The 25406-nt window shown below is 36.7% G+C and overlaps 1 protein-coding gene across 3 annotated transcripts in view; it reads right to left on the minus strand.

Annotated features, from left to right (window-relative positions):
- CHL1 (cell adhesion molecule L1 like) overlaps nt 1-25406 on the minus strand; it is a 209996-nt gene that overhangs the window by 11378 nt on the left and 173212 nt on the right. For all 3 annotated transcript variants that reach the window (XM_025375435.1, XM_025375433.1, XM_025375434.1), the window contains 9 exons: nt 20301-20425; nt 15961-16062; nt 15564-15761; nt 14353-14423; nt 8749-8971; nt 7419-7534; nt 7085-7289; nt 6439-6561; nt 3308-3487 (listed from right to left, as the gene is read on the minus strand). In XM_025375435.1, coding sequence (XP_025231220.1) covers nt 3308-3487; nt 6439-6561; nt 7085-7289; nt 7419-7534; nt 8749-8971; nt 14353-14423; nt 15564-15761; nt 15961-16062; nt 20301-20425 — 1343 coding nt within the window. The remainder of the gene's footprint in view (nt 1-3307; nt 3488-6438; nt 6562-7084; nt 7290-7418; nt 7535-8748; nt 8972-14352; nt 14424-15563; nt 15762-15960; nt 16063-20300; nt 20426-25406) is intronic.

The raw sequence follows: 25406 nt of genomic DNA on the forward strand, positions 1-25406 counted from the left end.
AGTAAAAAAATATATATTGTTATTCAAAGTGAATAAGATAGTCACTTATACCATATTGTCTCAGTTTTTGAATTACAGGAGATCAAGAAAATCAACATTTCAACTTCCTTTCTTAATATAATGAAATTGAGTAAATGAAATGAACTCAGTACATGGCCGTTTAAGATGAAATGGTACTGTAAATCTGCCTGGTCTCATGAATGATTCAAAACCGTAGACTTAAAAAAATTATACAATATGATTTTGTGCAATTTGGATTTTCACAAACCTAATGGGAAACTGAATATGGCCTTTTGACTTACAATTGACAGCATATAACCTTATAATCATAACTAACTATATATTGCTTCTTTTTTTTTTTGCCTTGGTCTTCTCCATAAATACTGATGAAATAGCATTACAATATGGTCATATATTAAATATTTGAAATTTATAGAAGCCCAAAGTGCGTGAAGTGCAGGCTTGTAGGTACATACCAATGGAATGGTTTTACTGACATTTTGAAAGTGGTGTGGGAAGTTAATACTTTTCAAAAAATATTAATATGTCAATATGTTAATAGTAGAATCTCATAGTAGAAGATAAAATGAATCAAGTTTAACAAAAATATGCTAACTTCTTATCTTACCACCAAATATCTTAAATATTTTTGCATGCGATCCATAGTTTTGCTGGGAATCAACTCAATGTAATAAATATAATCCAGAAAATGTTAGCAGTGTTATAAAATATGTTTCTTACTGAGACTACAACGGGTTATGAAATTCTATTTAAAGTGGGTATATGTTACAGATCAATATTTCATTATGCATTTTCATTATAGAAAAAAATTAATTATATAGTTACTAAATAACAAAAAGGTTTTATTAAAAATTATGCCATGAGAGAAATAAGGCCAATTATATGAGCAAAGCCTTCAAGATTAAGCATCATTGAAACAGAGTGCAATTAATTTTGACCTTGAAAAACAGAGATATTAGTAAAACGTTAAGTAGTGCAAGCTTTTGAAAAACAGAGTAAAGCAAGTGATTTATTCAAACCACTAATGACACAAAAATAATATTTCTGATTAGCTCCATCTTTTCCACTCTTAGATTATGGAATATGATTTATTTGAAAATCAGAGTGACAACTTGAAAACAGAGAAAAATGCTTGTCAATCAAATCCTATTTTTTGAACAAGCGCCAAATGACCTTGAAATGAGCTACATAGGCAGAGCGAGAAGAAAGATGCATAGTAGTATGTTCCAATTTGCACAAGTGATCATTTTGAGTGCTGAGTGATAACAAGATGTATCTTCTCAGTGGAAATATACATTTTTTCAAAGATTATGTTGAACTCTAGTAGAAAAAGAGATTGTAATTTTTTTCCCTGTACATATAGCAAGACACGCCTATAGAAGAGAAATCAGTGTCAACTGGGGAAGGGGGCACTTAGCTGGAATACTGAAAATGCAGATTCCTGAAAAAGAGCACAAACACGCTAGTAAGAAACATTTTTAAATTCTTGACACGTAAGACAGTGAATAAATGTTCTTTTAAGATACGCAGCAAATTAGTTACATTTTTAGTTTGAAGAAAAGATGCCACATCAGTTGTAAAATCACATGAACAGCATTTTCATCCTCCAAAAACAATTTCGCAAGCATGAATGCAACCAAGCCCAAATTTTCCAACATATGTACTAGAATGTGCAATACTTGTAAGGCAATTCTGTGAATATTTTTTCTTATATGCTTCAAATTGGCAAGAATGGGATCAGTATTTCACAAGCACATTATGGTCTTGGTTATATCAAAATAGCAACCAACTCCATGCCTTAAATTCTGTTTTTAAAAATATGGAAGTTGCATGTTTGGAGTACTACCATTCTGACTTCTCCTCTTTGTATTGGACACTTGATGTCAGTTTCAATGCTTCAGAAAAGAATCTTTTAGTTACTGCGAAGTTTTCAATCCCCATCTTTAAATCTAACTTTTATGAGCAGGTGAAGTCAGTGAAATGAGTTTTTCATTTCACTTAGTGTTCAATTCATCCTTGGGAATACTTTGTGAGTTTTAGGGAAGTAATTATTTGAATTATACACTTTTCCCACATAAAGGGGTTTTAAATGTTTAAGGAATCCGAGAAAAACATAAGCTTGTTATTAGTCAGATATAGCAGGCACAATAAGATGTAAAAACAAACCAGTAATAAAGGTCAGAGCATAACCATTCACACACAAACACGGTGATTTACAGTCATTCACAAGTTTGAATATATTTTAATATACATCTTCAATAAATAATAGGCAGTTGAATTTTCTTTACTATGTTTCCCCTTCGTGATGTTTCTTTCATTGGTTCTACCATTTTTCTAATCTACAATTTGGAAAAGCATCCAGAACACAGTCTAACGCATAGTATTAGATTGGTGCAAAAGTAATTGTGGCCTTTGTCATTACTACTTTTAATGGAAGGGCCACAACTACTTTTGCACCAACCTTAATACACGATAAATACACAACTCTACTTCCCTTTCTGCCATCTTCTACATCCTTCCTTTCTTTCTCCAATATCCTTCCACTCCTGAACAGCCTAAGCCCTACCTAAATCTCTCTTTGTTTAACTTAGTGTGTACATCAGTTTCTCTGATCTGATTTATCTGCGAAGGTCCTATTGCTATTATAGAAAGCTTAGCAAGAACCTTGCTAAAATCATAACTGGAGATGCAGTTTTGGAAGGGAAATGGTTAAAGGTGGAAAAAAATAGAAAAGTATAATTGAATTAGGACAATTGTGTTACAAGTGAAATCATAGATTTATAAGCCATTTCCCAGCCAGTTGCTTGGCATCAATCATCAGACAGTAAAACAAAATTGACATATGAATCAATGTATATAGAGTGAAGGCATGAAAGTGAGATGTATTAGATCTGTAATGTCTACCAAAGCAAGAACCAAATATTTTTCTGTACGGAAACATTTCTAAAAGAAAAATATAGCTTTACTAACCTTTTGAATAGCTTTGTGACCTTATGTCCCGCTAGTTTAATTAAGTAAAATTATAGTTCCTGACCTTGTATACACTAAGCTATAATTTGATTAGTATTGCACAGAAATCCATAAATTGAGTCAATGTGAACTTTCCAAACAAGATTAATAAATTCTGCCTCTATGTCAGTGGAAAACAGAAGGTCAGACAGAGTGGGATCACAATCATTTCTAATTTACAATGACTAGCACGGTGCTTTCCTTTCAGCGCAGCTGTTTAAAAAGATGCAGCCTCTTTTTAAAGCCTCTGTTAAAAAGAGAAGCCTCATGTACTTACTCCCTTCTCCTAAGGTGGAGCTTTCCTCTGTGATCGGTTTTCCACAGCCCCGTGAAGTGCAAGCCCTCAAGTAGAATTTGTACTTGGTAGTTGCATTCAGGTTTGAGAGGTGCCAGCTGGGTTTTGATGGAGTTGTAATATTAATATCATTTAATTCTCCAATCTCGTAGGTGTCATTTACTAAAAAATAAACATGAACAACAGCTCAAATGTATTTAACCATTCAAGTTGTATTCTTCATTATTTTCGTTTCTCCTTATGCTTGTAGTATGTAAAGATACATTAATGATTCATAACCATCAACTCATTTAATCCTATGAGGTACGTACAACTACTATGACTATATCATACATGACAAAACTGAGATCTCACAAGAATAAGTGCTTTGCTCTGATCTTGAGTCTGTAAATTTGCAAACTGGAATTTGAATCCAAACCATGGCCTTTTGTCCCCAGAGAAACATCTTTAATCCCTGTGCTATATTGGAGCCAACTGCTCCAGCTTCATAATACCTGTTAATAATAATGAATTTTCCCCATTGCTATATTTTCATTGTATCTTTGAATTAAGTACTTGTAATTTCCTTTTGGAAGAATAATTCAAGATGATAATTTATTTGTGTCTTCTATGGTTTCTAGTTTAACATATGGCACCAAATAACTACTCAATATACATAGAATCAATAAATGCAAGAATATATTAAATATTTAAGAATATTTACTGTGTACTAAGTACTATGCAAAGTGCTAATTGTAAAAAGCTGAATCACATAGCTTCTTTCAAAGAATTGGAACCCAGCAAAGACATGAGATTTGTGTACCCAGCAAAGACATGAGATTTATGTAAGAGCGTGGAGTATTATAAGATTACTGTAACAATAATCCAAGAGATAAAATACATCCAAGATAGTGCAGCTGTTAGTGGCAAGAAAGAATATAGAATAGGCCGGGCGCGGTGGCTCAAGCCTGTAATCCCAGCACTTTGGGAGGCCGAGGTGGGTGGATCACGAGGTCAGGAGATCGAGACTATCCTGGCTAACATGGTGAAACCCCGTCTCTACTAAAAATACAAAAAAATAGCCAGGCGTGGTGGCGGGCGCCTGTAGTCCCAGCTACTTGGGAGGCTGAGGCGGGAGAATGGCGTGAACCCGGGAGACGGAGCTTGCACGGGGCCGCAAACAACCCCCACCACCCCCACCTGGGGGAAAACCAAAAACCTTCTAAAAAAAAAAAAAAAAAAAAAAAAAAAGGAAAGAATATAGAATAAATCCTCTTGACTCTCAGTCCAAGATACCATAGATGTTTAAAAATGCATTTATTATTGACATAAAAATGCCTTCCTTGGTCCATAAAATGCAATTCAAATCAATTAAAAGAAAAAACAAACTAGGCATCCAAACATTGGAAAGAAGGATGTGAAATCATCACTCTTTTAGATTTTTTGAAAACATAATTGTGAATGACCACAAAGTCAATTGAAAAACTACTACAATCAATATAAGAATTCAGGAGAGTATACATAGAGCTCTCATACATATAAATTGCAACAATTTAGACTATCTAAGAGCAATAAGAAAAAGGTAAACTACCTAAAATGTCTTGATCATTTAATATAGAGAGCAAAATAATTATATATTATTTTAAAATCCACATATCAAGCAGTTCAGTAATCATTACAATGGTTAATATTTCAACCTCTATATTCTAAGAACTTGTTTTTAAATAAACTTAAATGTTACATACAGATCAATATGAAGGTTGGAATTTAATTAGTTGAGTTTCTTATTGTTAGGATAAGGAGAAGGTATATATTTACCAAACAAATTGACATTTAAAAGAATCTTCAAATATTTCTTCAATTCTTACACCTTTTTTGAAAACCAGTTCATGTAATAATATAAGGTTAAGAGCTCAACATGTAGAATTGGACTGATCTTGCTTTGCATTCTTAACACTTATTTTACTGCTTGACTCTGTGTGAGTATACTCTCTATATCTCAATCCCCTCATTCATAAAATAGTGATAGTACATATCTAATAGATTTCTTATTTTATTGAAACAATGCAAAGAGATACACTTAGTACCGATCCTGCTACACACTCAAAAGTGCTAAAATCTACTTCTGTTGGGATTAGGCCTGTATGTATTTAAACATATGTGCTAATTTCAGCAGAAACCATCAGAAGCTAAAGCAAATATGTGATCTGGGTTGCTGGAAGCCTTGAGTTGATGTGAAAGTAGCACAACAGGGCTATGATCAAGTTGACTTGTAAGCAGTGTGTGCTGGGTTTCTGTATTTCTGGTGTTTTGAGAATTGATGTCTTGAAAGTCTAAAATTTTCATGATGGGATGTTGCTAAAATTTTCTATAATGTCAATCCCCTAAGTTCCATTTTGAGATGATGCTTAGACTCGAGGACTGTTCAAGATGGGAGGCGCTACTATTAAAAATGACCTGATTTCATCTGAACACATTCACATTACTCTAGTTGCACAGCAGCATATGCGCAGAGCCCATTCTGAGTAATGATCCAAAGACAATTATTTAGTCCTCTCAATATCATCTCCATGAAACAGCGAGCAACCCATAGAGAATTTGATAAACACAAGTATATTTAAGGTTGAGTATGGGAGCATATATCTGAGACAGAAGAGGTAGTGTGCTTTGAATCTCCATCACATCACTCAATAACTCTTTTGCATGTTTCCTACTTCTCCAAACATCTTATATATAAACATTAAATGCATGTTTTGTGTACTCATCAGCACACTGATTTTTCCCTAAAACAGGTAAGCAAACCTTTCAGCAAAGGGCCAGATGGTAAACATTTAGCCTTTGTAGGCCATGTAGTCTCTGTTGAGGTGATAACTTTGCCACTCCAGGGAAAAAGCAGCTGTAGACATACATAAATAAGTGGACATGGCCATGTCGTCATAAAACTTTATTCCTAAAAACAGGCAGCAGGCTGAATTTGGCATGCAAGCCAGTTTGCAAGCCCCTGGGCTACATGGAAGAATGGCAGCTTACAAACCGTGGCCTTAAGTGATCATTAGACTCCCAACATAGCAAACAGAATACTCAATCAAAAAGTGAAATTTAACAAGTTAACTCCAATTCAAATTTCTACTTACTTATCTGATATTGCAAAAGATAGCCAGTTAAGTTTCCATTTAATTTCTTAGGTAGTCCCCAGGACAAAGTGGCAGTGTCTTTATCAACTTTGATGACCTTGAGAAAAGTTGGCTGTTCAGGTACTAGGAAACACAAGACCAAAAATAAACTCACATAAATTAGTAAAATTCAAAAAAGCCCTATTATATTATAAATTTTATAGAAATTGACAAGTTCACTCATCTGAAGTAAATATTAATTAACTACTAATAAAGAAGAATGTTTATTTTATTTATTTATTTATTTTGAGACGGAGTCTCGCTCTGTGGCCCGATCTCTGCTCATTGAAACCTCTGCCTCCCAGGTTCAAGTGATTCTCCTGCCTCAGCCTCCCAAGTAGCTGGGACTACAGGCGTGCACTACCACATCTGGCTAATTTTTGTATTTTTAGTAGAGACAGGATTTCAACATGTTGGCCAAGCTGGTTTGGAACTCCTAACTTCGAGTTATCCATCTGCCTTGGCCTCTCAAAGTGCTGGAATTTACGGGCATGAGCCACCACGCCTGTGGAATGTTGATAATGAAGAATGGCCATAATGAAGAATGTTTAATACGGCCATGGATCACCTCCATTTTTGACATGACTCTCCATCGTTATCCTCTCACCTCCTTCTGGTGTTTGAAATATATAAGGCTCACTTTCAGGACCAGCTCCTTTAGAGTTATAGGCTAAAACTGTTAAGTGAAATTCACTAAAGGCATCTAAGGAAGGAACCATTCCAGAGTTTCTTTGTCCTGAAAATCTTAGAACATTCACTTCTTTGGGATGTGTTCGTCCATCCAACAGACTTTTTGTTTTCCACCAATTTATCTGCAATGAAAACAAAGATTTTTAATGTATCCATCGTGGTGGCAGATTCTCTTTGGCTTCTTCTGAAATCAGTTCTTATTTATTCTCAGATACCAATTCAACAACAAGAAGAAAAACCATGATAAAAACCTGATAGCCTTTCAGACGTCCATGTACTCTGTCCTTTGGAATTGTTGACCAGGTAACTTTAACTAATGTACTGTTTATAACGTCCACCCCATGGATCACTGGAGCTGTATCAGGATCTGTTAATCGTATAAGATTGATTAGTTTTCAATAACCTGCACATGTGATTATTAGGACCCTTTTCAAAAATTTTCGTAATGTTTCTTCTGGAGAAAGCACTTTTATGAAATTCATTCCAAATGGAACCAAAAGAGTTTCTCATGACAGATAAGTTTGTCAGTCCAAATAGATTTCCCAAAGAAGAGGACAGCCTGTATCACACTGAGAAACAAAGCTCTCCAGATAGATACAATGTGGGCAAATAAAACCAGAAACTATTCTGTGGGCATCTTGGTTTTGGAAGCAAGTAAATTAAACTAGTAATGTAATAAAATTGGTTGGGAATCTTGTTAATCAAATATTAATAACAGTCAACATTTGAGCATATGCTATACGTCAGGCACTGCTCTAAGGGCCTTACCTCAATTGGTTCATACAACCCTATGAAGAGGATATTACTATCTCTATTCTATAGGAGTTCTTACTACAGAGGAATAAGCCAAATACAAAGCAGTCAAGACTAATACTATCTTAATTCACATGTGTTATGTGTTTTTTGTTCTTTTATTTGGGTAGAATTTAGACAGCAGGTGAGTAATGAGTTGGCTATTTCTCATTCTCAACCTTCTTCTACTTTTGGATCAAATTATTCTTTTAGATGCTGGAAAGGCAATGAGAATAACCCCTAATATTATTCAAAACATTAGCAATACAGAATGCAGTGTTTTTTCTCCTTCCAATAACCTATTTGCAACAGTTGCTGTGGCATCAGAATGTGTGTGTGAGTATAATTCTATATATAAATCTGGGTGTATATCTCATCAGTATTAGGAAAGCTCCAGACATGCCACTGAAGCCCAGGGCATGACAGCAAGTGGCTGTTAGGGGATCCTTGACAAGTAAGGGCAAATATACTTGAAAATCTTATGACAGTTATGCGGCTTTAAATGATTGCAGTGATAACTCCTGGTCTTCGATTTTCAATGTAGGAAGAGCTTTATAGGAAACTGAATAAAATGGAAATTTTCAACATACTTCTTGGTACTGTATACTGATCAACTGTCCTCCAGTCAATCCTAAGATAGAAATCATGTGTTATGTTTCTTTTTATCTCCTGTGGCTAATACAACCTCTTTGCATGCAGTAGTTGTTCACAAATATTTGTTGACAGAAGTACAATATATTTGAGAGCAACAGTTATTGACGTGCTTAGCAGTTTGAGTGCATCACTTACAGTCTTCTCCAGAATAGAGAGTCACTGACTGAGGGGCAGGCCCAGATCCTAGTTGATTGATAGCCTGGACTTTGACATCATAAGGGGCGTAGACAGCAGGCGTCATCACCCGCAACGTGTGGTTTGTGACTGTTTCTTCTTCCCACTCCACTGGGGCTCCCTGTGGCTTCCAGGTCACTCTGTACTCTAGGCCTGGTCCATTCTGCTCCATGGATTTCAAAGGCTAAAACAGAAGGTGAGACTCATTCAGTCTGATCACAGATGTGTTGACTCAGAGATGGTGGTGAACCACCGTAAGTGGTATAAGGAACAATGCAATGGAAGGATCATTTGTTGAGAGATCTTAAATCCCCCTTCTTGGTTTAGAGACAGTTGTGAAAAAATTTTGTCATCATATGAGCTTAAGTATGAAAATTAATCCCTTACCTCCCCAAGTAATGAGCAGCCTACACATCAGATGCCTGGATTATGTCCTTATGGTAAAGTCTAAGTTTTCACACATGAAGGAAGTTACAAAGAAATGCCACGAAGTGTTTTAGCTTTTTGCTTATGCTTTCCACTACATTCCACCTTTCCATTTTCAAAAAACAGACTGAAATAAAAAATAATATGGCCACGAATTCCTTGGTTGTGAATGGGATTCTCCCATGGCTTTTTGAAGAAAACTCTTTTTTGTATTTGGTTCTCTCCTTCTTCATTTTTCTTCCATAAGAAGAGACAGATTATGTATTATTTTTGGAGACGATGCATGTTTATACTTTAATACAAAGAAACAGTAGCTCCTCTTTCTAATAATTTCCCAGCTCCTTGACCATTCTTTATTTTTCTTTAAGAAAAAATGCCTCCCTTATCCACTTTATTTTGCTGCATAGAAATATTTGGAGGAATAATTTCTTTCCTTTTTTTTTTTTTTTCCTTAAGATGGAGTTTCACTCCCGTTGCCCAGGCTGGAGTGCAGTGGTGTGGTCTCGGCTCACTGCAACCTCCGTCTCCCAGGTTCGAGTGATTCTCCTTCCTCAGCTTCCCAAGTAGCTGCGATTATAGGCATGCGCCACCACGCCTGGCTAATTTTGTATTTTTAGTAGAGACAGGGTTTCTCCATGTTGGTCAGACTCGTCTTAAACTCCCAACCTCAAGTGATCCACCTGCCTCAGCCTCTCAAAGTGCTGGGATTACAGGCATGAGCCACCGTACCCAGCCTGGAGGAGTAATTTCTAGTATGGGAAATTGGTTATTTCCACTTTAGTTTTTAATTGAGCAACAGTTTAATTTAAAAACAATAATGTAGTTTAAACTGCCTGTTTAATTTCAAAGATAATGGGATTGTGCATTAAATGAATCAGTTATATAAAATATGTTTAAAATATGATTTTAATCCTAAATTTAAGGTTCACTTATATAAACAGTAATTTTGTCTGGATATGCGAGTGAGTCAACAATGTCATACATAGTGTTCTTACAGAATCTGTAACCCTTCACAACTTAATCTAATTTACTAAAACACTTATTAGAGGCATCGCTTGGAATTAAGTTGAAAGCATAGTGACATATCAGCAAAATAATTTTAAGTGTATGCCTATTCCAACGTGAATAAACTAAACTAACTGGGAGAAAAAAAAATTAAAACAAAATGAAAACTTTCTGACATTTTTCTGCAGACCTTGCTTATACTTCCATTTGTTGGAAAGTTTTGTTCCAAGATATTTTAGAGTGTGAAATGGATATAAATTCACCAGGGGCTTTAGCATTGCCCCAGTGAATTAGGCCATGAGTCTGTAGTGCCGTGCTGCAATGTGGAATGAGAGTTTCCTTCAGTCTCTACTGACAATAAGTGTGCTTAAAGAATATTATTCATTTTACACGTTTTGCTCCAAAGAAAGGAGTTAAATTTAATAAAGTTCTCTGACAAATTTTAAATAAATAAATAATAAACCGTAACACTTTAAACAAAAATATTTTAGCTATCTTATCGGCCTTTTTAGTACCCGGGAACCCAAATAAACAGCCTGAATGCTTTGTATTTGACTTTGAGGCAATGCCTACTGAACCTCAGATGTTTCCCAAATCATCTCTTCAACAAAGAACAGAAGGAGTAAGGGCAGAGTAAGCAGGAAGGTCACCAGCCTTCCCTTCCCTCTGCCTCTCGTGAAATAGCCCACGAGGAAGGAGTCTCTAGAAAAGAGGTTCTTAACTTGCGGTGTAGGAATCTCTAGATGGGGTACATGTGTATCCTTTAAAGGATCTGAGAAGCCAATGATATCTTTAGTATGACTTTTTGTGTATAATTTTCTAGAAAAAGATCCTGTACTTCCAACATAGTTTCAAAGACATCTATGAACCAAGCAAAGTTATAACCATTAATCTAGAAAATGAAAGACTTCTGTCCTGCCTTAATTCTACTTTTTAAAAAATTGTTGAACATTTTTATTTATTTTTAATTGAGAAATTAAAATTGTATATACTTACGTACAACATGTTTTGAAATATGTATACATTGTGGAATGGCTAAATTGAGCTACTCAAAATATATGTTACTTCATATACTTATTTTTTATGATAGAACACTTAAAACCTAGTCTCTCAACAATTTTCAAGAATACAATATATTGTTATCTACTATAGTTACTAGGTTATACAATATTTCTTCTAATTCCACTTAATTTCATTTTAAAGCCAGTAGATCTTCTTATTATACTTGTAATATAAATAATAAAACCTAGATCCATTAGGAATTAACTACCTTGGATGTGATCATATAACCATGTAACTAAAGATGTTCCTGCTTCTCAACATTAGTGGGGTTTTTGGGCTTTTGGTTTTGTTTTTGGTGTCCTTTAAGTTTGAAATGTGTTATTGTATTGAGCAAAGCTAAAAATTCACATACCTATGCTTAAGAACAATGGAAACTCTCAAGCAAAAATTATCCTGATATAGGTATTTAACAGATGAGGTTGCAGTAGACTCTTTTGTCCTGTTTTGTGAGTAGAACATTATGATGTTGGAACACTCAAAATATATGAGTGAGTCATGACCCACTTAATATAGGAAAAGTGAATGTTTGAAGGTAATGCTAATTTAAAAACCTAGTTCTACCATTCAGTTAAATTGTATTGTTATTTGAATTCAATCATATTTAATGTTAAATGTAAAACATAAACAAATAAGCAAAAATTAGGGACATCCAGTCTGTTCCTAGTGCTCATCTTCATTGTTAATTCTTTTGGGAAATATCAGCTTTTTTTTTTTTTTTTTTTTTTCCCCAAAGTATGTCTCTCTGATCATTATCATGTAGATAGGAATTATTTTGGGTACATCTCTGGAGGGGGTCTGGTAATTCATTCACAATGCTATCTGATTGTGAAACTGGGAAAAGCCTGGAGTCTAACTCCTTTCCATAGGATGATCCATACAGAACAATACTTAATGAATGAATGTTCTTAAATTTCACTGGCTGTGTCAGTAGTGACTAGATCTCTGACACATCAAGATAATAGGAGACACCATGGGACATATTGGGAATGTAACTGTCAGCCTAGATCCAATTCCTGTGACTACTTCCTTCCTCTAATCAATTAATTACTAGATTACATGCCATTTGCTCCTCAAAAACAAATTATAAATGCTTTTTTTTTTTTTTTTTTTTGAGACAGAATCTCGCTCTGTCACCCAGGCTGGAGTGCAGTGGTGTGATCTCAACTCACTGTAACCTCCACCTCCCAGGTTCAAGCGATTTTTCTGCCTCAGCCTCCCAACTGGCGGGGATAACAGGCATGCGCCACCACACCCAGCTAATTTTCATATTTTTAGTAGAGAGGCAGTTTCACCAGACTGTCCAGGCTGGTCTCAAACTCCTGACCTTGTGATCTGCCCGCCTTGGCCTCCCAAAGTGCTGGGATTACAAGCGTGAGCCACTGTACCTGGCCACAGATGCTTTCTTATTATAGCCCCATTCTTACAAGAAGAGAGCATTAATAATCAATCTTGTGTATCTTCGGGGTAATAAAAAATGACTTGTGAGTGAGAGGAGCAGTCAGAAAGACTGAAGATTTCTGGCATTTTTTCCATGTGACTCAGCCCATGGCATCTGGGTGAGGTCATTAAACTCTGAGATTCCCAGTTTCTCTGTATGACATATAAGACTGACGCCATCATGAACCACAGCCCTCCCAAAGGAGTAGTGAAGATCAGTGAGTTAATGTTACTGGAACATGATGTGCTTCTCTGAGGAACTGATCAGCAAATTCACGATATTATTGTTATCTAACCGACTAAATTATCTATTTTATGAAACTTTCTATGGAACTTAAGGGAGGATAAGACAGATATGCCCTAAAAGACTAACATCATTTTAGATTATAAATTAAGTAATTATCAAGACTATGTGGTAGTAACTATTTATAACCACAAATTCAAGGAAAGAAATAATATTCTTGAATATATTTCGTTTCTATGTATTACCATTTTTTAAAAAAATTCCACACCTTAAACTTGTAAAACTTAATTTCACAAGTAAGTGAAGTGGAAATGAAAAGCTAATTTTGATCTAAAAAATATTGACTAAATATTTGCAGGTATAGGCCATTTGATTGTGTAATGAGTTCAAACGCCAACATATGAGGATAAAAAGCAAACTAAACTTTGTGCATTTTAAAATTCTTCCAAGAATTATACCTGGAATGAGGTGTGGAAATAAATTCGTATATTTCAGCATACATTAAAAAATGTTCAATATTTACACAAAGTTTTGTAAACTCAATGTTGGAGGCCTATTACTCATCAGAATGGTTGAATGATAATTTCCTTTTAGGTAGGTCAATATACTCATCATGAAATATATCCAAGTAGTAGAGGTAAAATAAAATTCCCCACTGTTACAGAAGAAATTTGGAAATGACCCTAGAATAATTAAAATTATCTGGGTAGATATACATTTTTATGCAAAATTCAAATGGTGAAGTCTATTTAATAACATTTAACAGAGATATGTAAAGTAGGAAAAAGTGAGGTTTGGAGTCCAAAGATCCTCATATATAAATCCTAGCTTTGTGGATTTCTGGTTGTGTGGTGATGGGCAAGACATTCATTATCCTGGATGCCATCTTCAGGTCTAGAATAAGGCGTTCATGATGCTTTCTTCACAAGATCATCCTCAGAATTATTAGAAAGGAGAATACAAAATGTCTACTGGTGTTTAATGAGGGGTGAATATTCTTTGGAGTGTCATCAGTTTGATATGCATAATATCTAGTAGATTATACTAAATTAATTAAAGATTTTCAGTATTTTTTGAATGGAAGAGAATCTAGAATATTGTTAATTAAACTATTAATAATTTGAAACTTCTGGTAATGTATTACAACTAAATCAATCTGTAAAATCTTCCCTAAATTGTTGACTAGTGTTAAACTCGGTTTCATAGCATCATTTTAATCACAATGATCTTTAAAATTTACGATGATGATGATGACTCACAAGTTCATTTCATTTCCAAATCTTATCTTTGTTCTTAAAAAAATATTGTGCTATCATTGTAGATAGCATGCAGACCTAAGAGGAAGAGAAAAAGAGCACAAAGAAATATATAACGTATTAAGGAATACACACCTCCCACTTTATAATCATTTCCTTTGGCTGAGAGGCTTGAACCCTTATGTTTTGTGGATTCCTATCTGGAGCTGAAAAATTAAAAACATTAACATTATTTTTCCTTTAACCTATAGGTAAGTCATCATATCACAACTCCTCCCCCCAAAAACCACAGATAATTAAATAAGTTTGATTGTACTTATTAATTTATATCTGGTCCAGTTCCTAAAAAGATTTAAGGTAGCTTTTAAATATATATTTTATTTAAAACAGTAAAATAGTCTTCTTGGAGTGAAATAATTATTATCCAGTGGAGAGTAGATGGTTTACTATCTATGTCTTAATTTTGAATCTGCTTTTAAAATTTTTTAAACTGCTTTCTAAAATTCTGAACTTGCTTTTTAAAAATATATATTTTAATTTAAGTCTGCTCTATTTTTTCTATTAGAATTGTCATTAGAAACATATGTTGTGAATATTTGCCTTTAGAAGAATAAAATAAACACCATGTATTAATATCAGCAGCCAAGTTTTAAGGGCATCAAACAGAAGAAAACCTGTAAAGTAGTCATGAATATTTTTAGATGGATTCATTTTATTAGAAATAGCTAAATGTGGAGTTTAGTGCAAAGGCTGACATACACTAAAATCACACAAGTGTTAATTTCTATCTGATTCAGTTATAACCTTGACTTGCTTTTACTCAATCCAAAAAGGAAATTATATCCTAGAGTATTTATTTTAGCCAAGGAAAAATAAAATATCATGCTATGACCACATTGATGATCAATAACAATTCAGTAATACAAATTCTAGCACAGTCATTCTTGAGATTTTTTTCAAAAGCATCTTGGAAATGTAGATTGATGTTGAAACACAAGAAAAGACACTGAATGCATAAAAATTAATAGTGTTAGATACATATATACTGAACTTTAATTTAGAACTTACTTGATGATATCTGGTTAAATTTGATGTTTAGCCATCAGAAATTACTGAAAGTAATTTTTTTTCATGTGTCATTCCCCTAATTTCCTGCTTCTATCTAACTTGTATGTAATCCTTCTGAGACGCGTGTGCTTTGAATATTTTGTGTGCTGTTTATACAACTATTAATGCTACTTGGAGAAATCTAAAATCCTACATTACTCTATCAATCTTTTTTAAGATGTTCAAAGATGGGGACAAACAAATATTTTGTTTGAAACCCGATGTGAGAACCTGCATACCTGCTGGCGGTGTTTCATGATGGTCTGACGGCTGGCTAGGTTGACTTCTCCCTACTTCATTCACGGCTATGACCCTGAACTGGTATCTCACAAATGGAGCCAAAGGTAAGATAACTGTGGTTTTCTTTCCTTGGACTCTGGTCAGTTCCTCCCACCTTCCAGGATCTTCTTTGTTTCCTTCAAATTCAACAATATACTCTGGGAAAAACATTAAAACAGGGAAAAAAACATTAGAATATATGGAGTATGGATAAGTTATACCAAAATTTATACCCAATATTAAAAGTTCAAAAGGATGTTATAAGAAGAAAAATCCACTAAGGCAGGTTAAAAAATGGCTTCACTATTAATTTTGAGTATCCAGAGTAATGAAAACAGTTATCCCAAGTCTTCCTACCGCTAATATTGCTATTGTGGTCATCTCCAGCTTCCCAGCTCAGCCGAACACTCCTGTTCTGTCTTTCAGACAAGTGAAGGTTTTCTGGTGGATCCGGAACATCTAATTAATAAAGGGAGGGAAAATGTAGATAATTGCCTTTGTTTATCTGATTCCCTTCCTCAGACACATTGCCAGCTACCCTGAGACACAGCAATTGCCACTCTCTTAGGGACCTGGGGAGCCCCCGACATATGGAAGTGAAAGGTAGAGTTTCAAGGCTAATTCAGGCACCTAGCTAGCCCTAAGAAGTAAATAAACAGCTTGATAAGAACGAAGGTAATGTAGCTTTAAACAATAGCCAAGGAAGCTAGAGTCACAGGGATGTTTGGTTCCCCTATTAAAACTGAAGATAATGTCTTAATATATGTCTCTAAGTTGTTTTTCTGGAACCCAGACTGTCACCAAATAAATTTGCTGGCACGGAGACCTCAGATAAGGGGAAACTAAGTCTGAGCTCTGACCATCATTTTTTTGGTAAATTTCTTCCTGAGGGGCCTCAAGGGAGCCACGTCCATGAGCCAGAGCTAATCTTCTTTTTGGCTGACTCCCAATTTTTAAACAAAGCTTCTCTTCCTTAACCAATTGCAAATCAGAACATCTTTGAATCCACCTATGACCTGTAAGCCATGTCCCATCCCCACTTTAAGATATCTCACCCTTTTAGGCATAAACCGATGTGTAACCTCAAAGTATTAATTTACTTTTTTGCCTGTAGCATTTGCTTTCCTGAAATTTACTCCTGCTTTTAAACACCCTCACCTGCAAGCCATTGCGGAGGTTGGGACTTAAGCGTGAGCTGACCCATTCTTGTTTGGTGCCCTGCAGATAAATGTTCCTTTCTCCACTGCAAACCTCAGTATAGACACCTGGTCTTACTGTACTGCGTTGGTGGATCCCAGTTTGGTTCCATAAAAACCCTTCTTTTCTGGGCCTATGTCTCCACTATGTTCAAACGCATCAACCTCTGGGGTCTGGGGTTCTTTGTAAAATGCAGCATCTTCACACGTACTCCCCAGTGGACCATATTACCTCCCTCTTCTCTGATTATAGTCTCAAGGGGTTATCCTTGACCAGGGACATCAGAATTCTTTTAGGAGTAGTTAATAACAATGAAGATTCCTAGGCCCTATTTCTGGCTTACTGAGGAAGGTGGACCAAGGAACCTGCATTTACAAACAAGTTCTTTGGATGCTGATTAGGCATACTCAAGTTTGAGAAACATGACGTATCTCAAATGAATCATTTCTATTGGTCCAGTTCATATTTGTTTATATGCCTGATTCAACTCCAAGAGTAGGGGTCATATTTTATTACGCTTTGCGTTGCCCGCAGTGCCTCACACATAAATGTCTTGTAACTAAATAAATCAGTGAAAAAGATATTATTACTTCAATCATGCATATAATTATTATATTAAATCAATAAAAACTAGGTCCTATGGCTATAGAAAAAGAGAGAGAACATGAGCTCTGCCTTTCTTTTTTGCAACTGTGTTGGATTTTTATCATCATTGATAACAATGAATTTTCATTATAGCAACTTTGATACCCTCTTGACCTGGAGTTCTCAAAAGGAGTAAGAAGGCAGTTTATATCGGAAGAGGGAGATTTGGCATTGTTAAATGTTGTGACAGAAACTGGAAAATTAAGTAAGTAAATGATCACAAATTTTCCAGTGCTAAAGAAAATGAAAATTTCTGGTACTTTGAAAATAAAGCAACAATCTTATTTCTAAAGGCCTTTACTCTTAAAATTTGATTTGAATTCTCTCAAGTATTGGAGGACTTTTATCTTTTTGCAGAAGAGAAAAGGAAGGTATTATGTAATGTAGCCTTTCAATGGGCTCTTTCTTCTCCTAGTGGAAAGCACCATATATTGCTCCTCCTGAATATTTGCTAATTGTTAGAAATTTACATTGACAAAAAGCATTGTTTCAAATTCAGAATAGAGAACATGCTTTTTAAAAACTGTGGTTCATGACTGTGTCCAAACATGAAAGCCTTAAATAAAAAGTTATTTCTTCAACAGGTTTGAGAATCTCTGAGCTCGGAGAACTTCAGCTTCTCTTCAGTATTTACTGAGTCCACTAATTTCTGAAGTTTCCTGAAGTAAACTAAGGCTGCAAGTTACATCTGTCATTAAAATCGGGCTCCTCTGAGAATCATATGGAGCTAGAACTGATGAACTTGCAACTGAGACTTTTTTAAAAAATGATATCCTGAAAGCATATTTATGTCAATGCTTTCAAAAATAACTTTTGATTAAAGTGGATCAAGTATATGCTTTTAAAAATTGTTTTCCAGGGGGAAAACATAGTCTTTTAGAAACCTCACATGTGTCTATATAATTATTTATTATTGTCAATTGTTGAGAGATGCTTTGGTTAATCAGAAGTTGGTCTAAAGAAAAACGAATATAAATTTTGAGCAATAAAGTTCAAAATTTATTTTTATTCAAATGTTATTTTTATTTTTATTCTGTAAACATTGGTAGATTAGTGCATACATAAACAGTACATATAATCATAGGCAAAATTTATGTAGAATTTTTAAAAATTAATAGTTCAAAAAACGGCAGCCTAATCGCAAGAATGATATTTTAAATTTGAGAGGAAATTGAGAAGGGAAGCACCAAGCAGTAGGGGACTCAGTCCCTTTGGTGGCTGCCATTGTTCAAAATACTTAGGGACAAAGCACACGGAGCCTGAACTCACCCCTCAACTCACTGGGCCTGGGAAGAATTCCAGTTTATCTGAAGCTCAACTACTTTATCTGATGAATTATTGTTGAAATCATCACTAGGGGATTAAACGTCTCTGTTTGGAGAGACCTGAAAATGCTCAAATACCCATGGCCAAACATTTTGCCTAAAGGTACAATTCTACTGAGCCAACTCTACAACTCTATAAATCCATACCTTCTACGAGTGGAAACTGCGCTTTTATTTTTAGAACCCAACTTGATGGCTATTTGTTTCACCTGAGGAGGGGTGGCCATTCGCTTCACTTGAAGAGATCCAGCCTGTTGACCCATTTTTTATCAGCCTGTCTCAGAAGACAGAATTTTCTCAACTGAATTTTCTCCCGCGGTCTGTACCACCACCTCCCTTGTTCACAACCTAATAGTGGGTCCCAACAGCTGGAGTGCTAAGGATACAAAGGTCTGTTAATAACAGTGATTAATGTAGACATATGTAAAGAAGGGTAGGCAAAAAACCAATACTTTTAAGGAGTACCTGCAAACCAAAGGAAAGACTAAATGGTGGCCACTGAAACAGAACAAATATCTGTAGATGTTAGGGTCCCCCCAGAAAATTAATGAATAACTTACACAAATTTAGGATAGTTCCAAAACATTTTAATAAAGCATCTTTTAAAAGATGTGGGCAGGATGTTTGGTAGGTTGGGTGTGAGAGAGACTTGAAAGATTTGTGGTGGGATGCAGCTGTTAGAGCCCCATCAGAAGGAATGGTGTGAGGAGACCCTGTCTGCAGAGGGTATGACTTTGGCAGTGGGACAGCCAGTCCACGGGACGGAAGTAGGGAGAATCAATACAACACTCCAAATGGCCCTCCACTTACTAAACCAAATAATAGCTGGAAGGCAAGTGGTTTGCTGATGTTGTCCTTACCAGCAACCTTTCTAGGTCAAAGAGCTGGTAGAGAGTGAATCTGAAAGGGAAATTTTGGAAAACATCCAGCAGATGATCTAAGAGCTTTAAACATTGGTGATTTCGGGGATAATTGCATTGATTACACTAGTGAAGTGTGCACACTGTTTCCTAATTAGTACTTTCATTAACAACAACAACAAAAATCAAAGACATTCCTTTGCAGAATGCTGGAAGTTCCTCCCCGTCCTTCCGGGAACCCTGGGAACTCAGTCTGTGCCTTTAGGTTAGAGATGACCACCGTGCATCCACCTCTCAACCCCTACCGAGATCCTCCAATCTAGCCCACCTCCATTCCTCAGCCCCATTTCTTTGCACACCAGGAAAGAGTAGCTCAAGAGTGCTAGGAACTCAAGCATGCTTTATTTTTCTTTCTGCTGATAGCACCACTTACCTCCCACTGCTATTGTCAAATTAACACATGTAGGGAAAAAAATTTAAGCATTAATTAATTTCTTTTATATGAAAAGAGGAGAAAGGATTTGAAATTGTGTTGCTTTTGAAACAAAAATTTCAAATTAACAATATATGTGCAGGGGCTCAAATAATCGTTAGCTATATTGACCAGGAACAATGGAATTTAATCAGAAATGTAGAAATGAACAGATTTCTCATTAGTTAGTGCACTTACCAAGAACAGTTACTTGAGTTATATCTGCAGCACTATCTAGAGCAGTAAGAGCTGAACAGCAGTAAATACCTTGGTCCTCTAAAGTTACATTAGATATGGTCAAATTAGCTCCATCAATAATTATCCTGTCAGAAGAAAAGTGAGTACATGATGAGAAGGAAAACAGTAGAAATAATAGAAACCCAATCCTTTTAAAAATGCATATTCCTCATTGAAAATGATCTAAGAGTGAAAACCAAATTTATGCAGTGCAAATTTGATTAGAGAATGCCACAGTTGAAACCTGGAGATAAAATAAAAATTTATTCTAGCATACACAAATGTCTATATAGCCATAAACAAAATCACATTAAAAATTATTATGAAATCTAACCATCTGTTTGCACGGGTCACTGATGGAACCGTGTGTTGCCTGGCATCATACCTTACAATGGCCAAGATATATTTAAGTAATTCTTAAGGTATGTTTAGGGAACCACCTATATAGGCTCAATTGGAGTGCTTCTTACAAAGGCAGATTCCTGAATTCCATCTCCATTCCACAGAACCACAATACCTGAGATGGAGTCTGATGATCTCAGTTTTTCACAAGTTTCTCCTTTCTCTGGCCCTCCACTCCCAAGTAGACTGCACATTAAGATCTGATAGCAATTAAAGCATATGACTTATTTGAACAGTAGATGGCAGTGTAGTACTTCTTTTTGCAAATCATTTCACCTCGCTTTTTATCATTTGTTCTTTTACCAATTTGCGATCAGGTTTATTATGAGAAAATCGCTTCTTTATAAATTTCACCTTTTACCCTGTACCTTTGTATTGTCGACATAACTATTAAAGTATTTTTCAAGGTCCATAAAATGTAAAATGTATTCACAATAATTAGCATTTTGTTGAAATAATTTAAATAGTGTCATCCTTGTGAGGAGGAAAGGAGGCTCACATAATTAATATTTTTAATGTACATTTCATATAAAATGCTGAGAATTTTGAATTATATAAATCCACTTTAAATTGCAGTGGAATGAAGCATAGTTATTTTGATTATAGACAGAATCAGCCCTTATTCCTACACCAATAATAGAAAGATTTGCCAACCAATATTACCTTGAATTGTTAATCAAGAATCTCACTACAATTCTAGACATAATAAAACTTTGACATGAATTAACATCTCAGGTCATGTTAGTCAGGTGTCCATTTGATTCAATATTAGAATACTGCATATCCTGACAATTTTTGAAAAATTTACCTCATTAGATGAAAGAATAGACTTTAATAACCTCTTGAAATAGGGCCTTTCTGCCCTGCACGAGAGTCCATAGTAGCTGAAATCTTGCCAAGATTTGAACCCTGGCATGGGTGCTTCAGGCCAGAGAAGAAAGCTACCAATTTTTTGGCAAGTCATAGTGCATTATGCCTTGTTTCCAGTCTCACAAATGTACCTTAGGTGCCTGAAATTAATCAAGGTTGGGTGCCTCACTAGTCCTCGAAATGTGGTAGGTATGGTAACCTAAAGAACTTATTAAAAATATAATGTTCCAGCCTCAGTCCAGGTTCCAAATTAGTACATTTGGAGATGGGGCAAGGGCCATTGCATTTGAACATGAAGCCTAGATAATTCTGCCACACATCAAAATCTGACAACTATTTGCCTTAGCAGGGTCACACTATGTTGTGCTGCAGTAACAGACAGCTCCAAATTCTGCATGCCTAAGAAAACAATCACTTATTTCTCCCTCACATTATGTTCCCATCGTAGGTCAGCTGGATTCTGCTTTAAAAAGCTGCATCATTTCTACTCTCATAGCACCTGAAATCTTAGAAGCAGCTAAAAAGCATCTTCACGTCTTTGTGTCCCAATCTTTTCCTCTGTTTGCCTTCACCTGCTTAATTACCTTGCCTGAGAAATTTATCCACTAAAACCACTCAACTCCTTCATCTGCAGCATCCTGTCTGCTAGTCCCTAATCCATGTTAGCAGCCAGTCTTGTCTTACCCTGTTCAGCTGAGTAATATCCGTGTTTCACTGAAGGCACCATGACAAAATGATTCTCTCTTTGGAGACCTGTGTTTGTGGCTCAGTTCCGTCAATTATTATTTGTACAACCTTGAATAAAACATTGAACCTAATTCATCTTATCTGAAAAATGGGGATACCAATATTTTCTTTCTCTTCGGGAGAAGTAAATGAGGTAAAGCACATAAAGTGATTAGTGTATACAGCCTGGCAGAGTATGTGTTCAGAGAGTGTTACTAATAATATTAATTAAAAGGATTTCATTCATTTTTGGCTTATCGCTAATCACATTTCTCATGGTTGATGTTTTAATGTCCCCAACTCCCATTTCTCCTGCCTCTCTGCTTGAACAAATTACCTTCTTTCCTAATTTGTTAGAAAGAAACCTTTCCCTATGATTGTCTTATAATCTTTGCATCTCCAACTTCTCCCCTCCCTCTTTCATTTGCCACTATTTCTGGAGGGGGAAAAAATCAGCTCCTATTTGGTGCCAAGGAAAAACCCTCCCACTGGATTCTCAATGCCCTTTCCTCCCACGCCCTCCTAGTTATCAGTATATCCCACTTTTCATGCTACAGTGGTCTCTCCTGCAGGACTAGGTCCCTCACTTTGCCTACAGTTATGAACAGTCCCCACTAACTTTGTTAAGCACGGTATAAATTCTAAAAATGGTTTCATATCCATGCTCCATTTCATTTTTTATAACCATAGTGTATGGTCTATATCTTATATGGTCTATAGCCACATGCAGGTTGGAAATCCACAGAAAATTCCTTGGGGGCATTTCAATCTACCTAATAGCATTACTGCAAGGACTAAAGAGAGAAAGCGTGTATGGGAAGTACTAACATAAGACGAAGCCCCATAGGTCTAACGGTTCAGAGTGGCAGTTCCCAGCACTTACTGCATCCCTGCACAAGAAAGGGGACAAGAGAAAAGAGAAGAAGGGATTTTCACTTCTCACCATGTATATTTGATTAGAAATTTAACCTCTCTTTAGGTTAAAGCTTCTGGTCTTCTGCATAGTAATAAGAAAGTGTCTCAGCAGAAGGTAAGAAGTATGAGGTTGCTGATAGAAATTTAGCAGATACCTGTGACTTCTACTCCCTGCTATAGCTCCATGCCTGCCCTTGGCAGCAGTCAAGGCTAGCCAGCAGCCATTACTCCCAGCCTTCCTCTCTCCTGGGGCCTCTTCTGAGCTAAGGTTATTGTCCTTTATCCCTGCTACTTGTTTAGGGGAATTGGCAGAACATCTGTGTCACTTGCTCAATCCACTCAGATAGCCAGAGGTTCATTTCAGTGTCAGCTCTTGCATCCTGCGGGAATTGTAAAACTGGGCCGCATGAAAAGACTGCTTAGGGTTTCTGGGTTCAAAGCCTAAATGTATGTACATGTCATATTACCAACAAGCCATGGGTATCTGATTCCCTTCTTGACTGGAGCCCGGAGGTCACATGGAAGACCCCGGATAGTCAGGCAGTAGTAACAAAAGAGGCAGAATTTAGGCATATCTGAGCAGTTGGCAGATCAGCGGAGACCTAACCTGAGACTCGAGATGTGTATTGCAAAGCATAGCCTTTAGATGGATATAATTAATCTTGCGTTTCAATGAGAACTGATTGTAATACATACACTGCCTTTCTGCAAATCTTTGTATATACAGGAAGCAGGGGAGAGAATAAATTAAGTACCAAGGCTGAGACCAATGCCTTCGCATAGAGCTGGCTCACACATAAATACCAAGGTAGACCAAGCAAGCAACAGAAATGAGACAAGTAGAATGAAGAAATGGCTGGTGGGAGGAGGGAGGGTGGGGAGGGGAGGAGGCAGGAGCAAGGGGCTGTGTTCAGAGGCTCCCATGGAAAAGAACCATAGTAAGTGTGTGAATCCTTCACTGGCAACCAAGGTATCCAGGTTTCTCTTATCAGAACTGACTAGGAGGCTGGCAGGATCCACGGAGAGGAGTGAAGAACAGTGTGGTGCAGTGGTCCACCTGAGAGCCACAGTGGGGCAGGGGAGACCCCTTCCCCTAGCCAAGGGAGACAGTGAGTGAGTGTGCTACCCAGAGGGGGATACAGTGCTTTTTCCACGGAACTGTGCAACGCATGGATTGGAAGACCCTAGTCACAAACTCAAGCCATTGGGTCTAGTGTCACAATCCCGGAGCCCCACAGATTCTCAACAGCCTCTCAGCGGGAATCTGCTTAAGCCTACTGAGCTCCTGGAGGGAGGGGAGGCCAGCCCCACAGCTGCAGCTGCCTGCTGCCTAAGCCATTTGAGCTCCTTAGGAGAGGGGCAGCGGCCAGCACTGGGAATCACAACTGCCTAACACGCTAAACTCCCTGGGTGAGGGAAAGCCAACATTCATATCTATAGCTCCAGGCTGTGCTTTTTCCCCTGCTGGAGCCAGGAAGCCTGGATGACTCGGTCCCAAGACATGTCCCCCACAGCCCAACACACCCACTGTGGCAGACTCAATGCCTCTTCAGGCCTGAACTTGACCCATCATTCCTCCTTGGACGGGGCTTCCCTGCAGGAACTCCAATAACTCCAGCCAGTATCAGCTCTTGCATCCTGCGGGAATGGTAAAACTGGGCCACTTGAAAAGGCTGCTTAGGGCTTCTGGGTTCAAAGCCTAAATGTACATGTCATATTACCAACAAGCCATGGGTATCTGATTCCCTTCTTGGCTGTAGCCCAGAGGTCACATGGAAGACCCCAGATAGGCAGTAGTAACAAAAGAGGCAGAATTTAGGCATATCTGAGCAGTCGGTAGATCAGCGGAGACCTGACTTGAGACTGGAGATCTGTATTGCAAAGCGTAGCCTTTAGATGTATATAATTAATTTCGTGTTTCAGTGAGAACTGGTTGTAATACATACACTGCCTTTCTGCAAACCTTTATATATATAGGAAGGAGGGAAGAGAATAAATTAAGTACCAAGGCTGAGACCAATCCCTTTGCATTGAGGTGGCTCACACATAAATACCAAGGTAGACTAAGCAAGCAACAGAAATGAGACAAGCAGAATGAAGAGGCTCAGGGACAGAACCCAGATGTCCCTGGGCCTGAGCCCCTAGGGGGAGGGG

This window comes from Theropithecus gelada, chromosome 2 (genome assembly GCF_003255815.1).
Source record: "Theropithecus gelada isolate Dixy chromosome 2, Tgel_1.0, whole genome shotgun sequence".
NCBI lineage: Eukaryota > Metazoa > Chordata > Mammalia > Primates > Cercopithecidae > Theropithecus > Theropithecus gelada.